Source organism: Melopsittacus undulatus, chromosome 8 (assembly GCF_012275295.1).
Source record: "Melopsittacus undulatus isolate bMelUnd1 chromosome 8, bMelUnd1.mat.Z, whole genome shotgun sequence".
In the NCBI taxonomy this organism is placed as follows: domain Eukaryota; kingdom Metazoa; phylum Chordata; class Aves; order Psittaciformes; family Psittaculidae; genus Melopsittacus; species Melopsittacus undulatus.
Genome location: NC_047534.1, coordinates 8008571 through 8026366, shown reverse-complemented (window position 1 = coordinate 8026366; position 17796 = coordinate 8008571). Strand labels below are relative to the sequence as shown.

The window sequence follows — 17796 nt, the reverse complement described above, 5'->3', positions numbered from 1 at the left end:
CACTTTCTAAGACACTCAAACATTGCCACACATGTGATTCAAGGATTTATTAAGTCATACATGCAAAACATACTGCTAATTGCATTAGCAAAAGATCAATGTAAAAACTTCACAATTTTGCAACTTTTACTTGTAAATTTTGCTTTAGTGGTTGAAAGGGTGTAGTTCAACATCGTATTCCTGCCTGCTTAGAATGTACAGAACATGAGCACTAGTTTACAGAACCTCACAGACCCAGGTTACCATTACTCAGCCTATGCTGCACACGTACATGTAGTGACATAAAGAACACTTGTCTGCATTAGTAACATTACAGTGGTGGGGAGAGCTTGCAAAGAGGGATAGGTGAGAAAGTTCGTAGTTTATAGAGGTTTAAAATACAAAAATTACTAAAATGTGTAAAGCCGCTTCACATGATTTTTACACCTAGTTAATAGAGTAAAAGCTCCTCAGAAAGCATATAACTTACTGGGTCAGAAATAACAGGAAAATAAGGAGGATATGCTTCAACATTCTACTCTACAAAGAAAAATAAAAAGAAGCAAATGTGTATCATCAGAAAGGTTTTAAAATACAAGTTATATTGCTCAGTAAGAAGAGATACTACAAGAAAAGCATTTACTACACAACAGTTGTGGGAATGACTGGTTTGGAGTTGTACCTAAACAAATGCCCTACTTGAAATTCAACGGAATTTACCTGTGAACACCAACCTCTCTTCCACTGCTGCACCTCTGGGACAGCAGGCCCCGGTGTTAACCTGCACAGTTTCAACTACCCTGGCAGTGTAGTGTAAGTCAGCTGTACGGCATCAAAATACTGTCTGGCACTATCATTTGATCCAACCCACTATTTCCTTTATCCATCACAACACAAAGCTGTCAAAAGGACTAGATACACTTCAGTACAAATAGTTATTTATTCTTTAGATCACAGCAGCAAGAACTAGATTGCAACCAAGCCCTTACCCACGATAAAGCATTTTACACTGTGACTCACGGGTGTCAGTCATTGCCAGCAACTTGGGTCTGATCTACAACGCTGTGCAATGACTGTGGGTTGAGGAACCATTTAGTAATAGCTCATTCGAGTGCAGTGTTTCACTAATGACCCGGTACTGCTACTTACTGTGAAAAACTAGAAAGTGTTTTTGCATTTCCTACCAGAAATTAGAGTCATCTTCAAGAATCTTTAAAAAACAGTTTAGTGCTTAGTGTTCGTAGCACAACAACGCAACTTAGTTCAGCAGATAGTTTGGCAACACTTAATTGAGCAAGAATAGGATTTTAAAAATAAGGCTTTACATATGTTTGTCTTTTCAGGAGTTTGCTTTTAGAAGGTAACTGTCATTCTTGAAACAAAAGGAAACTGTGAAATTGTTGATTGGTTCAAGAATTTGTGGAAAAGAACTAATTTATAACAGAAAAACTTGGCATTGAGTGTGAATGCTCCATTGTTCTGAGCAAAGCACAGGGTTTGGAGTGGGGTGGGGGAGGGTAATGTTTACAGCAGCAGACATTTTCTCTTCCTCTTCTTTACAGGAGGGGGGCACAGAACTGCTCGGATGGCTTCATCAAACACTGTCTTGAGGCCTCGCTGCGTAAGTGCTGAGCATTCGAGGTATTTCACTGCACCTGTGGAAGCAGAAAGGCTGTTACAAAGCAGCTTTCCTAATCAGAGCAGCACTGCTGCAAGCTAACTGCAACAAAACCCAGGCACTTATTTTTGAGGTACATCTAACAGAAACCAAGTGTAGCTCAACATTAACCCCGCTGCCATCCTACCGATCTCTTTTGCCATTGCAAGGCCCTGTGGGTAGGTGATGGGAGTCAGCTTCTTCTCCTTCAGTTTTTCAATAGTGTCTTTATCATCCCGGAGATCAAGTTTGGTGCCCACTAAAATGATGGGAGTGTTGGGACAATGGTGCCGCACCTCAGGATACCACTGCAAAGAAACAGCGTGGGTTGGGGGGGGCAGATTCCCACAAGGGCTTCCAGCCCTTCATGACATTTTCCAGAGTCAAAGAGGAAAGGGAGAATGTGACACTTCATCAAAGCAGTATCAGAAAAGAGCAGACAATTGCAAAACACTTCTAATGAAGCCAATGGGTATTTCTGTATACTTTAAAAGCTCACCCTAGCAAGGGCTGGATTTTCTCCCCACACCAAGAGAGCTCTGAGCTGCACTTCCCTCCCCCACAGAGACCACCTGTCCTTTGTGAGGTTTCCCCAATGCCATACAGCTGAGCTGTCCAGACATGAATGGACTGCAACAGAAGCAGCACACAGGTGGTATCAACCTCATTATTACATGCATTTGGTTTTTAATATTTTTCTGTAAATCGCATTAAAAGGGAAGTTCCTGTTTGTGATCTCAGCACCTCATCAGCTGAACACTCTTAAACTACTATTATTCTATCACTGTATCAGAGAACAATTCATAGCATTTCATGTGCCCTGAACTACCATGGCTGACTTGGGCAAATGGATTTCTGACTTTTCAGACTATAGTTCCCAAACTTTGCCTGCCAAAAATAAATCACTTCCTACTTTCCAGCCACTGCTGCGAAATGAGCAGCATGCTGAGCACTTAAGAAATAAAATGATACCAGCTTGTACTCACCTTAGCACGGACATTTTCAAAGGAAGCAGGACTCACAAGGGAAAAGCAGATTAAGAAGACATCCTACAAAACAAGTTGATAGAAGTTAGCACATCAGAGCAACTCTTGTAAAAGCTCATGAAGAGGCCAATACCGGCCACACCTGTACCACCCTGTCAGCTGCACCACACTTGCAAAAAAGGAAGGTCAATAGTACACTTGCATGTAACAGTTGGAGGCAGCTGTCCCAGTGGGAAATCCATTCCCAGGCAGCTACAAGCAGACACAAAGAGGGGGAAAACCAACAACAAATACATTGTAGTCAGGTTTACAATCAGCTATTGCAGGAGCCAGCAACTACAACTCTAACAGCATTGCACTGAAAGCTTCTTTTTCCCCCTAAATGTCCCTTCTCCTTCACTGACATTTAGAAAAAAAAACCCCAAACCACACAAATACAGGAAGTCAAGACTGCCTTCTAACCTGGGGTTGGATACTCTCTGCAGGCCTCTAAGTGAGTTAACCCTTGACACCCCCTTTTTAAATATTAATCTACTATTAATACACTACTCTAAAGTCTTTGATTGCAAGGGTAAAGTATACAGTATGGAATAACAGAGTCATACAATAACTTTTACAATTACTACTTCTGTGTCCAAATCAGAAAAATCTTGTACAACTGTCACTTCTACTGACTGCCAATATAAAAAGATCTCAGAATTTCTCTATAACAAGATTAGGATTAAGAGCATTGAAAACTTCAGAAGTGGGTTCAGAAGTTAGGGATCTTGCACATCTCACTTTTCAACTGAAGGTAAAAGACATATCATAAGACCTGATAAAACCATTTTAGAACACATTTATACAACCCCCTTCAAAACCCAATGAGCTTCATATACACTATTGTCTGGAAGCATTCAGAAATTCATTTTCTCTAAACTGATAAAGACTGTAATCTTGCTGAATGACCCCGAACTCAACCAGCATCTCTCAAACAAGCCCAACTTTCCCCAACCTAACTCTGCATCCATACTTATCCAGGTATCAAACGTGATACAGAATCAGGCATTTCAGAATGTTAGTTGATTGTGCTGCATTTCAAGGCATTTTGTTAGGTCAACAGCTGACATCTGCACTGCTAAGCACTTGCAACCCGGTTGTTCATGCATCACCCCAACAAGTTTCCATAGCAGCGTCCCAGAAGAAGAAAGAAACAACATCAAATAACGTGATACTATGGCCACTACTTCTGTTTTCCAATCTGCAGGTTTGTGGTGACTGAAGTTCTGCACATTATGCAGACTCTCTTTTACTAGCTTCAGTGTAGTCATGCTTTCTTGTGTCTTGCACACTGTCAATCTTAAGCAGGAAGAAAAGCTATTTATTTCCAAGTAAAGGTTTGGTCTTAGCAACTCATATAGATTTGCTAATGGAGTTCTCAGCTACAGCAATGCAATAGTTCCAAGAAAAGTAGTTGTTTAAAAAATAGGGGCCAATTTATCACTGTCATAAGCAAGACAAGATGACAGAACTTGGAACTGAAGTTTATTTAAAGTTTTACATACGGCAATAGGTTGATCTGTCAGACTGGAAGATAGATTCTTACCATTGGTTCCTCCAACCTAATAACAGTAGGAGATAAAGTTACTCCTAAAATAGATTTAAGGGGAAATGTTCTCAGTCAGCAATTTGTGCTCACAAATACTCACAAAATGGCTTTTCTTCTCAAGGGAGACACTGCCCTGTGATTCAGCACAACCAACTGCCTCCATCCAGAACAGGCCACCACACTTCCCCACAAACCTGGAAATGTCTGTCTTCACTGTGAGAGGACACTCACAAGAGGAAACCTCTCACAAAAAGCATTCTCCTGACTTAATTTGCTTTTAGGTTCGGTCTCCCAAGGAAGCCACCTTTTCTGTCCCAACTTCCTTACCCAAATATTTTTAAATAGCTATAGATTTCAAATACAATCAGGAGCAGGTATTAAACTCCTGAATATTTTTAGGGAGGAAAAAAAATTAATAATAAAGGAAAAAGGCCCAAATTAATGTCTCCACTACAGCAAAGTCCTTACTGTGAAGTCAACAGCTGCTGAACTGCCAGGAGGCTAATGGAGATACACGCATTGGCCAAGTCCCCAGCAAAACCTGCTTTCACCTCACCCAGAACATAGCTCAGGTGCAGACACAGGGAAATGGAGGGCCATCAAAATGTGAGGGGTGGGTTTTAAGTAGCACACTGAAGGAAGAAGGAGGCTGAACACAGATCTTAAAAAAAAAGACAGGCTTCATCAGCTCTACTGCTCTGCCCCCCTGTACTTTTTGTTAGTATTCTGGGGTTCTGTCCCTTAAGTGATGATGATTCTTGCATATTCACAAGGCAAACATCTGAAGGCTGCTTCATAAGGAGTTCCAAGACTTACCACTCCGTTTCATTCTCTGCTGTAAGAAACAATCCAAGTAACTGGAAGTACTTCAGACCTTTACTTAACAGTTACCCATGCTTGCACAGATATTTTTTTTTCCCCAAAGTATGCTTAGGTTGACATGGAATTCTTTTGCAGTGTATCAGAAAGCCACTGTTATTTTAGGAGCCTGCAGACAGGCACATGCATTCTGTCTTTGTCATACAGCAGGAACAGCTTGCTTTCTCACACTATTTTGTGATCTTTCATCATAACTTTCTCTATGCTGAGATGTATTTTAGATATCCTGTAAAGATCTAGGTATTAGAGAAAAACGGCTTTCCGTTGTCTCACTTCCTAGGAAAGGCAGATTATTTCTAGCATTTCTACTAGTGCTGTCTAAAACTGGCAAGTTCACATCTCCTCTGGGTATTGTAATGGAGGGGAAAGCCTAATTGTGAGAGTTAGTGATAAGCAAGTTAAGGAAAATTGTGAATTAAGACAGTTTCCTTAAAAAGAATAAATAAATAAATACGCCCAAACCAAAAAAGCACCAGAGTTTCTTAAATAACAGTCACATTATTCAAGAGAGCAGTTACTCAGTTATTCTGTAGAGTAACTGAAACAATTCTGCTTTTTACACTATTATCACTGAATATATATTTGACAGCAACAATAATCAATGCCAACCCCCCTGAAAATTACCATCTTTCTTATAGCACAGCTCCACCATATATAAGTAACTGCTCTAAAGAGACTAGAAAACCAGCTTCTGCACACATTAACTGTAGCTAGCAAAGGGCAGGTTATTTCAGCATTTTCCTTATACACGGAAGGATGCAGCATGCAGACAGGACTTAACCAGTTGCAAGCATGGAAGACAGAAGCACATTTGTATTGATGTTACAGCACAAGCTACAGTAAGTAATAAAACAGCCATGGTCTTAAGTACATTTGAAAGCTCCGATGCAGCCGCTGTCAATCCCAATAGTATCTCCATTCATTCTGCCTCTCACATTTAGAACATCTTCACAGACTAACAATATCAAGTGCTTAGCAGTGACAGTGTCAGGTTGCAGCCAAACATGTGCCTAAAACCAAAAACAAACCCTGCTTTTGGCAGGCATGCTAACCTTAAAATCAATGGACTAACTGATGAGACTATTCACTGAGGGGTTTTTGGTTTTGTTTTGGGGCTTGGTTTGGGTTTTTTCGTTTTAAATCAAGCATTCTAGCCGAGTCTGAGGCTGCAACTACACAAAACCCAGCATGTATTGGTGCACACAAATACACAAGCATCCAAATGTTACAACTGTATAAAGATTGAAGATAGCTTGCAGCAAGACACTGTTACTAAAAATACATCTCCAGAAGTGATAACTTGTCCCTAATGTTCAAAAAGAGAAAAACTTTAGGTTAGACAAAGCTGTATAGATTGTTTCTAGTTTCACACTGTAGTTCTTACTGTTTGCGGATAGGAGAGTGGACGTAGTCTGTCATAGTCCTCTTGACCAGCTGTATCCCACAAACCTAAATTCACCGGTTTTCCATCGACCATTACATTAGCAGAGTAGTTGTCAAAGCTAAAAAATAAAGGAAGAGTTAACTGCATTTGTTTGCAGTACACAGGGCACTGAGCACTTTTTCCCTACAGAGTCCTAATTGGGAGCACTAGGAAAGGGAACATTTTTATTGCATCCTTCTGCTCCCTAGAAACAGTAAAGTTGTTCTTTAAATACTGAGCCTAGTATTGAGTAATGGAAGAAAAAGATGTGTGAAACAGACTCGGTCCAGTCCGAACAGCAGTCATCTTTTTCACTGCTCTTCCAAAGGAAGTGTTAATCCCAGTAAGTGCAGGAAAGCAGATGGTATACTCAGCAAGTACCTTCCAGTCTTCATGGGACAGTCAGCAAGTTAATCTGTCTCATTTTGTAAGAGATAAAAGATAGATGTGCAACCAACCACATATCCTTCCTAACAACAGTAGGCAAGAAAAGAAAAAGCACAACAAAACACTTGGTAATGCTGCCTAACCAAAACCCCCTCCAATGAAATATCAAAGTTAATAACCAGGGGCCAGTAGAGGCACCATTTTTATCTCATTACCACTGTGAGCACAAAGGTCTTAATGACTTGTTGGGGCTAAACTAAACTCACTGGGAACACAAGCATACTGTAATTCAAAAATCTGAATTAATCTGACAAAAACAAAGAAAAAAAGAGGAAATTGGAGTAAATCAAGACAACACTTCCTTGGAAGGGTAACAAAAATCATCTGTAAATCTCATTAGAATGTATTCTGTTGCCTGAAAAACTCATCCATACAGAAAACAATACAGACAGATAAACAGAGAGACGTCTGAAAAAGGCAAAGAAGCTGCTCATGTATAAAATGCCTCCTCTACACAGGCCCTCGAAAACAGAACTACACTAATACTGATACTGACAAATAATTACTTGCAAGAAAAGGGGAAGCACCAAAATAAATGAGACCCCACAGTCTTGCCTGTGGAACTCTAGAGCTGTGGCTGGCTCAGCACAAGACTGGCAGTAGCACAGAAAGTAGAAGGAACAAACAGAAAAAAATCAGTCATGTAAACCAACTACTTCTGGCTATGATACAACGTTTTACAAGTTGCACAGCCTTGGGACTACTTATTATGGATGATACTAAAGACAGAAATAATATGTTAGTTTAAAAGAGAACAGAATCTGATAAAATGTTAGTCCCTAATAAGCTAGGACTAGAGGGCAGATGGAGGCAAAACTGACAGGACATGAAGCAGCCCTGGTACGACTGTGCTGAGCAGTAAAAGCTCGAAGTGCTGCTCCTTACAGTACACACCTAGATACTCAGTTAAACATATAAGATGAAACTGAGGGGTGTTTGCAGCCAATTCAAACAATTCAAATAAGGAATCTGGGCTGGAAGTAAGCACAGAGACTATGACATAAATGAGTTCTTAGGATTTTGTCAGTACTTACACAGTGGGTATATATTCTCCAGGAAATGCATTGGTTGTGTAACTGATGAGTAGGCATGTTTTACCTACAGCACTGTAAAAAGAGAAAGTTCATATGTAAAACAAATTCATCTTGAATAATGAGAAATAATATGCCTTTTAGGGAAAAAGACTAATTACATCCAGTCAGCTAAGGTACAACTAAGTGTCAGTAGTCACTTTTGTACAGGAGAATAGTCAATAAACTGTAGCCTTAAGATTACCAGTAGTGAAAACACACATCATATAAAACCCACTCTGTGAAACAGTAAATTACCTTTTTTTTCAATCTTTAGGCAAAAAAATCCCACAAGTATTAAGACTACCAACATCTGCCAGACACAAGTGAATATGCATCAAGACCACCTTACTCCAAACCCCTGAAACTGAAAACAAACCTGAGAAGTATTTCCAGATACCCTTTACACAATTCCAAACCCACTGTTTTTCCCAGGAAATGGTGTGCTTTCACATTAAGTCCAAAAAAGCTTGAAAGGCAGAGTTCTTCAACACATCATTACTTCTGAATACCTGAATGACTCCCCACATCCATTCATCAACTATTCAAACATTTCATAAACTCATTTATAGATACATTCCAATATTGGAGAACTTGGAATACTGAACCTTTCCCCACTGCTCTAATTATGAACAGCCTCAAATGGGCGTAGGGCAAGGTTCTGTTCAAGGTTTCTTTCAGAACTCTGGCAGCCAGCTCCTTCCCTCTCCACCCTCCTCCCCTCATCTTATCTACAGTCAAACATTAGATTAACAACACCATTGAGTTTTTGTTACAGTTTCAATTAAAGGATTGAAAAACTCAAAATTGAACCATATTTCTTTTTTTTAAATAGAGTGTTTTAAAAAGAGTGTTTCTGATGCTGCAGACTGGCTCCCATGCTGCCTTCTCACTTGGAAGGCACAATCCTTTAACAGCATGAGAGATTTCAGACATGCGTGTGCAGCTAGCTCCTCAAAAGCGCTAATGCCCAGCCAGGCTTGCAGCCTTCCCATCTCTCTCTTCAAGCTCCCATGCAAGGAAAACTGCCTTGTCTTGCAGATGGTTTATCACTACAATGATTTGCTCTAAGCCAGTTAACTTTGAAACCTGACTGTACTTGCACATACAATCTTGCCATTAGTATAAGGCTTGACTCATGAGCCTCCTGAACTGTGTATTTCACAAGCTGAAGAAACTTATTAAAGTTTTAGTCTAGAACTACAGTTAATATAAAAACCACCAAATAAAAAGAACAAAACACCCAAACAAACCCAACCCAAGAACCAAATATCAAATGTTATTGCTAAAATTATCCTATTATCCTTTAGCTTCTGCAGAAGAGAAAAAAAAGCTTACAAACTTTTTGTCAAGGGCTTGCTGGCTCTCCAGTTGCAAATGCTCCAAGGCAGTCATCTGAATTTTACTGTGTATCTTCCACTTAAATCACTGCATTTCTTCTCTTGCTTTGGAAGCATGGGGACTGCCCCTTCAAATATCAAAATTCTATTTAAAAGGATGTGACACTCAGAATTATTAGCCAGACAGACAGCCATAGCTACTAACTCACAATTTAAGGCAGGTTAAGGAAATCTGAGCTTTGTCACAACCTTAAGTGTATTTCTGCATATGTTGTAGCTGAATCTGTAACAAGCCTCTCCACTGAACTTCATGCAGTTCCATACTGCATTAGCCCAAGAAGTTACTAGCAGCACCTGACAACATTACCTTAAATGCCTGAGCTATGAGAGCTGCTTCAGTGTACAAAACTACCTAGGATTTTATCCTACTTATTTTTTAGTTTTCATTTTATGCTCCTGAGCTGATACCCAGCACAACATCCCATCTGCTGCAACTCTCTGATCATACCCTGCAGTTTCCATGCTACTTTTCACACCTGCTTCTATGGAAGGAAGATGCCAGCTCCTTGCACGGATTATTGTTTTGTCCTTTCAGCATGGTTTTACCAAGCTGTAACAACAACAAAAAGGGGGCATTTAATTCTGTTCTTGGTACGTACAACCTCTGAACATTTTCCTGTAATAACAGGCTTGGGATGTTGTCACTTTAAGGGGGTCTTTGCCCCAGTAAGCAGTTTACACACACACACACACTCCTCCCCATAAGGGGGAAGATTTCACCCCTTCACCTGTAAGTGTGACAGGACAGGTTTGCTACAGCCCGAGGAAAGAGACCCTTGAGCCCCACCAGCCCGTCAGAGCCTTCAGAGCCTCTGGAGGCACTCACCAGGACAGCACAATGTGTCGGGGGGGGGGGGGGAGGGGGATTCGACTGTCCTATTCAGGGTACGCAGGAGCAGATTCACCCACCAAATTAACATTTTCTAAGTTTTTAAGCCAATTGTAAGTCAATTTAAGTCTCGAGAAACTCACACAAAATAGATCTTAACTGAGAATTTTTATTATACAATTTTGCAATAGTTTTAAGGTTTGAAGATTACGAGTGACAACATAAAATACTGTGAGAACAAGGGTGAAAATAATATATAAAGCCAGCTAAAAATTGATCATGAAATGAGCATAGACCAACCAACAGGTGACCCCTATGGGGGAGAAAAGACGGGTTCAGTCTGTCAATGATGCCACCAGTGATGATGGAGTCTTCCCTCTCATTTCCCCCCACTCCAATTTCACCGATTTACAGGATCTAGTTGGAATAATAACTCCCCATAACACTCCCACCTTTCACTAGCTGATCAACTAACTTGTATAAGGATCACATAATTAAATGCTTAACTACAGCTGTTTATGCAGGGTCTCCTAACCCAGGCAGGGGTCTTTTGACCTGTGGGTGTGATTTTTAGCATTAAAATAAGATTACAATTAAGATAGCTCACCATAGGATACCCAATAATGATTTTCTCACTCATAAATAACATTTTTGACAATTGCCCAGGTGTTGTCAGAATCTGCAGAATCTCAACAGCCCTTCTTGATTACAGGTTTCTTAATCTTGTTTTTCCTCAGTTTTATTTTCCTCAATTTTGTTTTCCCTCAGTCTGGCTTTTCTCAGTCTGCCTACCCTAGCTATCAGTTCTCATCACAAATCACTGCCGCCTCTTAGGTCTCCTGACACTTTAAGAGGCCCTTGTATCTGTCCAGGCTCTTTCACAATAATACAAGTTTAAATTTCTTAACTAAATAACTATGGAATTTATAACAAAATATGATTTTGAGTTTAAATACATGCCTATGGAGCTTTAACTAAACAACTATGGTGCCTGAGTATGTACCTATGGAGCTTAAGTGGCTCTAGTCATACCTTTTTTGGTGTGACACTCTCACTTTACAATCTTTGTCAGTTACTAGATGGTTTATCAGTACATGGCCTCTTCACATCCCCACACCTGCGAGGGGTATAACAGGGACTCGTCATGGTTCACTCTCAGTTTATCTTGGCATAAGCTAAGGTCACAGGGGTGCATGGGGAACTGTCATAGGGTAGATTCAGTGCGTGTTTACCACATTCCATCCCAGAATTAGCAGCTACATTTTACCCTAAAGTTTCTTTAATAATTTGAGGATTTCTTTAATAATTGAGGATTTGGGGGGTGGTCGCCAACTTCCCCTATTACTCCACAGATGTACCTGTGCTCAGAAGTAGAAAAGGTATTTACCCTTCAAAAACTTCTGTGGGAAAGCATCAGGTAGCAGTATGACAATGCAGCTCATTTAATAGCTGTCAAGGGATCCCATCTTTTATCTCTTGCACTGGCATTCACTGACTCTGTGACATGCCAGGACAAGAACTTCAGGAAAGCTCCCTGAGCTATCAGTTAAGATTAGTTTGGATATATTACTGAATTGCACTCACAACACTATAAAGCAGGATCTGCTGGTCCAGCTTACAAAGGACAAACATGAAACCCTTCAAAATACTAAGGGGAGCAAAAGCTGGCTACTTTGGGAAATTTCTGGAGGTGCAAAGGTTACGTGCTCTCATGCTTCTAGAATCTGTTTGGTCTCATGCTTCATTTTCCAGCAGGTTCATTACAGATAATTTCAGCTTACAACAAATTAATATCAAACTCTAAATTTTCAGCAGTGGATAATTTTCTCTGCACCCTGGCTCCTTTGCTCATCTTGCATTGAAACTGGTGAGTCTGCTCTGCCTAATCAAAACAGCACAGGAAGGAGGTGGCAAGAGATTTCATTCCAAGCTTAGAAGTGGCTTTCTGTGTTTCTGCAGCACCAGTCAGCCACAGTCATTTAAACAAGAAAAAACACGTTCAACAACCCTGTTTCAGACTTGCTCCATCCAGGTTTCCTGCTTTCCTCGCCTTTTGGCTCCCTGCCCTACAAATCATATCATTATGGTCACCAGTCTTAAAAATAAACACTACTGCCTACCTTTATTTATAAAGTACCTCTTCTAGGTACTTTGCCAACTTTTGAGACTTCTCTTTAGAGAGAGTTGCTTTAATACAGAAGTCAAACTGGCAAAATATAAATCCTCATACATAAAGGCTGAGACTAAGAAGCAAAAATAACACCAAACCAAGATTAGTCATAACAAGATTTCTAACAATTACTTAATCATAGCTCTGTCCACCCACTATTACATAAATGAAACCAATAACATTTGACTGTAATTAAAAATATGGCTTACAGAAATCCAGCATTTTAACCACTTAAGTGAAAGACTTACAAAAGGCAGCACTGAGCCCCTTACTGCTTCTGAGTCCCATCCAGGAATCAATGTGCTTATATAACCACACATGTATTAATTCCTGAAAACAAAACATGTAATCTCTTTCCTGGCCTTACGGACACTAACAAGCTTTATTAAGTTTCCCCACTCCATTAGAGCCACGGTACGTGACATGCACTGAAAATGCCATTGGAGGACCCGCACCAGCATTTCTTTCCCTCTAAAGGCATCAGAGCTGCACAGATGGTTGAGAGCTTTCCTGCAACTAAAAACTAATTGTGAGAATTTAGTTCTGTTTTGCAGCCACAGTAATGGAGGCCAGCTGAAGTACTTGTGGTTTAATTCCAGAAATGCTGGTATCTGCAAACAGGTGTCAGCCTTCATAAAAAGCTTTGCTTACAACATTTCTTTCTTTGATCCACACGAACTACCTCCCCAGCAGAAATGACGCACAGTAGTCCAGGTTTTCACTCAAAACATTAAAACACTATCTGAAGTTTCTCTAGGACCATCCTGAGACACAAGGTTCCATATTTTTACTAGAGTATGTTTAGTTACATCCGGCTCTGCCAGATAAGCTGTTTTACTCACTGTGACACACCCTCTCCCAAATATGCTGGTCAGTACCTGCAACACTACTACATTTTTTAAACTTTAAAAGTTTGTTAACACAAGTTAGTGAATTTCAGGTCACCACATGCTACGTACTGCATGGGAGGGACTCAAGTGTTCCGCATCTTATACAAACACTGCATTGCTCTAGCGAATAAGGCCCCCAATTAAGCAGAATTCCAAGCAGACACTGTTCTAGCTCTTACAGTATTTCTACAATTAGAAAATGCCTACAAAAAAGCATGAAATATGACAAACCCTGTAGCGTCTAGTAACCACCCCTCCAAAACACAGACCTTCCCCTAACTTCCCCTACATGACATCACTGGAGATTTCATACCACTTAACAGCTGCCTTTATAGAGTGAAAACAAAAGCTGCTAAAAATAACTTCCACCAATGCTTTTTCTCAAGTGTCAATCAACAGCAACTCCTGCAGTTATTCAAGTGGAGTGCTCTTCATCTGTCCTGCACATTCCTACTGCTCTGTCTCATCAAGAAGCAACAGTTGCCATTTACTTTGATCACACAAGCCTCACAGAGGGAAAAAAAAACATGGGCAAAATACGATAGCACAACTAGCACATATGCCAGGTTTTGTTAAATTAGTTGTCTAAAGAGGTACTAGACAAAGGTCTAAGAACAAACATGAGTTACTTATGAGAACCAGCCCACTTGCTTACTAACTTAGAAACTAATAATCACACAGGTACTTCTACAGCTTTGTTTACTTTGTTCCCAGCAGACCTTTGGGGAGGGTACATAAAACAATACCTAAGTTTCATATCACATAAGCAAATCTTTAACTCACATTGTTTCACAGAAACATAAAGCCTTAGCCTTATCTAAGGCAAACATTGCACATTTCCTAGAATATGTGTAACGCTTGAAGTTTTGAAGTAGCAGCAACACAGGGAAACACAAATAGTTAAATATTTAAACAAATATATACATTAAAAAAAAGAATGGAGAATGATACAAAGCTACCAAAAAAAGCAATATTACCTGAACAGAATACTTGTTTCTAACTAAAGAGGCAGAAAAGCAATCTACTGTATCTTGTTCACACATGTACAAAACTCAGGTAGAATTACACCACTTTCACTTCCAAGACAAAGAACAATAAGCACATTACAAAGTGGGATGATTTACAAAGGAAATGACCAAAAGAACTGTATTGTTGAATGAATTACTGAATATTATACAGTTTTTCTGTGCTGAGTTCTCAAATCTAATGAAGGAAGTAGACTGAACTTTTTTCCCCACCCAAACATGATGCACTGCGCTTATTTACAGCATTGTCAGGGACAACACAGATCAGCTTAATTAAAAAATATATAATAGAAAAGCCAATGTGCTGAGTTCAAAATCAATATAACCAAAAGTCCATGGTTATCCCACCTGGCATCAAAATACTATATTACTGTGAACAGTCTTCATTTGTCAGAATACCACTTTCATGTTCATATTGCTCAAATTCTTACACAGCAAGTCAAAACAAATTTGTCACACAGAGTAAATTTACCTCTCAACCATACTTAGCCACCTTTTCAGGGTTTCTACATCTTAAAAAGCATAGCAACAAAAAAAAATCCAGACACATAAACTCAACATGAGCCCACAACATGAAATTACAGACAGTGGCAAGACCATTTAGCTACACTTCACTTCGCCATCTACAGAAGTTTGCTGTGATACCAACTATGCTCAGCCTACACTTTTGTTTTTGTTTCTCCTAAGGAAATTGGAACTGGGATTTTTGTTTCTCCTAAGGGAAGAAACAACCCTCTGCATAAGAGAAAAGTCTTGTTTTCCAGCTGGCCTATGATGTTCCCCTGAGCTCTGACATCCAGTAAGAGAAAAAATGCCTCCAAGTTGATGGGAACAGCATCATAGAGACTATTCAAAAGTAGCAAACATACAAACTCTTTCTCCACAACTCCAGTATTCCTCACACCGAAATCCAACAGTTAAAGTTAAGAGTTAACTTGCTTCTAAAAAGCATCCTCAAGTGGTTTCACTTACAAGTAACACCATATTTAAAAGCTGTAGGAGTAACAGTTCTTTACATATAAGTATACTGCAAATTACTTGTATTCTACATGCTTTATCAGTCTCCTTTAAGTAGGAACTTTACAGAACTAGATGCACACATGCAGAAAAACAGTCCCTGCTCACAAGTATTTATGATCTGCCCAGAGTCTGGCACATTTCACTTGGTTTTACTGCAAGAATCAAATGTCAAAAGTCAAGCTATAAGCAGGAATAGGAACTAAGTTTGCTACTTTCACAAAATATATTTCAGATCAGTATTAAATTTCTCATATCATTAAAGGTATGGTATCTTTTTTTAATACTCTTTGATTACTTCGGTATTTCCAGTGATATGAAGATCACCAGACGCAAAGGGCAGCTTCTGGGCGAGCCGGGGAAGGGGCGCACCCCTTAGTGCACCCCTCACGCAATCACGGCCGGCGAAAGCCACTTCTGTCAGCACGCATATGAATTAATCTGCAACCCAGCAGCAATCCGGGGCTAGGGGAGGAAGCCAGCCCCGAAGCCAGCCCCCGCTCACGGACACCCCCGCGGCAGCCTCGCTTCTCGCTCCCGCGGAAGGCAGCCACCATTTGCTCGCAGCAGTCACCGCCTTGCCCCACGCTTCCCTCCCCTCCCCCGCCACCAGCAGGAAGCCGCGGCCGCCACCCCACACCCACCGCACCCCGCCTCGGCGCGGACACCCCCAGCCCTGCAGAGCTCCGCGACCCTCATGGCGGTGGGGCCGCGCAAGGGCCTCGCAGAGGGGGCGCCCACAACTTGCGACGGGGCCCATGCAGCCCATAGCGCTCCCCGCCCCACGGGCGGACACTCTCCCCTTTCCCCGCGGAGCCGGCAGAGCTCCTCGCCGCGAGGGCCCGGCCGAGGGATCGCCTCGCTTACCCGTCGCCCACCACCACACACTTAATGGCCTGCATCGGGCCTGCACCGCGGGTCCTGCTGCTGAACGGGGAAGGCCGCGCAAGAAGCGAGCCGGCGGCGGTCTCCGCACCAGGTCGCGGCCGCCTCCGCCCTGTGCCTGGGAGCGGGGACGAGCAGCGGCCACCACCCAAGGCGGAGAGGGCGGGCTGCGGGGAACAGGAAGCGGCCGCTCCACTCACTCACATCCGGCCGGGCTACGCTCGGCCCCGCGGTCCCGCCCTCACAAGGGCCGCTTTGGCGCTGCCGCTTTGGGCCTCTTCGATCAGACAGCGCACGGCGCCGAGCTCGCTTCGGGCCGCTTCGGCAGCGCTCGGGTTTCTCCGTGGCGCCGGAGAGCTTCGGGCGCGTTCGGCAGCGCTCGGCCCCACGCACCGCCGAGCAGAAGCAGCTGCCATGCTCGTGCTACTAACCCTGACAAGGGAGTGAGGCGGCTTTCCCCTGGCTCCCTTGGCCTCAGGACCAGGGAAGCCCCCAGGGTGATCCTTTGTTTTTTGTTTAATCATTGAGAGCTCTGCTGAAATGTGACGGATGTACTGAGAAACAAGGGTCCTGTCTTGCTCCTGACAAGAGTCTTGACAAACCTTGCGACCATTCGCTGCCAGGACACCATGCAGCAATCTCATTCTTCATCTTGTGAAGCATGTTAACGTGAAATTAACGTTTGCTTTGCAAATGTACTGTGCGGATGAAACTCAAGTTACCAGAGGCAACCCACAATGCTCCTGAAGTGCTGCAGTGGGTAGCTGCCATTTTCCTCATCCAGCCACCCACTATGAGATGGTCCCCTTCACTCAGCGTGCCAGCACTGTGGAGCCAGAACATCTCCCTCATCGAGGGATCCACATGCTACCCTCCCTCCTCCTGATGTGTTAGGATGTTAGATAACTAGGCAAGTTTGAGACCAGATCAGTGCCCAGTCTTCAGAGCACAGTCTTACGCGCTGTGATCAATGCGTAAGTTGGGGCAGCCCAGAGACTCTCAGGCTACACAGAACCTTTGGTTTCCTTTTTCGTTAAGCAAAACAGTTATTTTCATTATAAGTAAAAGTCAAGCAGAGCAGGTCCAATGATCTCATCGGTCCTTTAGTTTCTACAGTTAGTTCTTGCTATAATTCTACATTCCAGAGAAGCTTCTGGTCAAACCAATGCACATGACCACTATTCCTTTTGTTTTCATTGCTATCCACTGCATTGACTAAGTGTGAGGACAGGGTCCATGCATATGCTGCTTCTGCAGAGTGATGATGGATTCAGTGAAATCAATGCAGTGCACTATCATGGATGCTTTTCTAGGGATTTGATCTCCTATTAATTTCAGAAAATTTCCAAATTATTCTGGTACCACAAAAAGCAACCTCATCCGTGGACAGAGCATTCCATGGTATTTACTGTTTTCCATTTTTCTTCTGCTGCACAAAAATAATTTTACATCAGTGAGGAACACATCATAACTATTGCTGTGAACTGGAATGCTATTTTTGCAACACTTCCGTGTCCATGTTACCTCATACAGATGGAAGCTGAAATGACT

General features: G+C 41.8%; 1 protein-coding gene across 2 annotated transcripts; it reads right to left on the bottom strand.

Annotated features, from left to right (window-relative positions):
- Positions 1-32: 32 nt before the first annotated feature.
- On the bottom strand, positions 33-16449 carry LOC101877817 (Rac family small GTPase 1). 2 transcript variants are annotated; one of them, XM_005143361.3, is made up of 7 exons: positions 16228-16449; positions 7994-8065; positions 6474-6591; positions 4167-4223; positions 2623-2685; positions 1785-1944; positions 33-1634 (listed from the first exon to the last, which is right to left on the bottom strand). In XM_005143361.3, the coding sequence occupies exons 1-7, from the start codon at positions 16260-16262 to the stop codon at positions 1504-1506; spliced, it is 636 nt and encodes a 211-aa protein (XP_005143418.1). In that variant the 5' UTR covers positions 16263-16449; the 3' UTR covers positions 33-1503. The 2 variants fall into 2 exon arrangements, with proteins under 2 accessions (XP_005143418.1, XP_005143419.1); XM_005143362.3 differs by lacking the exon at positions 4167-4223 and having other exon boundaries at positions 16228-16437.
- Between the last annotated feature and the right edge of the window lie 1347 nt (positions 16450-17796).

What these genes read in the sequence shown, in the direction of transcription:
- LOC101877817 (XM_005143361.3), bottom strand. Translation starts at nt 16,262, where the DNA reads ATGCAGGCCATTAAGTGTGTGGTGGTGGGCGACGG. An exon ending in TGTGTGGTGGTGGGCGACGG is followed by an intron (nt 8,066 to 16,227) that starts GTAAGCGAGGCG and finishes CTCTTTTTACAG; the next exon opens with TGCTGTAGGTAAAACATGCC. An exon ending in GGAGAATATATACCCACTGT is followed by an intron (nt 6,592 to 7,993) that starts GTAAGTACTGAC and finishes TTTATTTTTTAG; the next exon opens with CTTTGACAACTACTCTGCTA.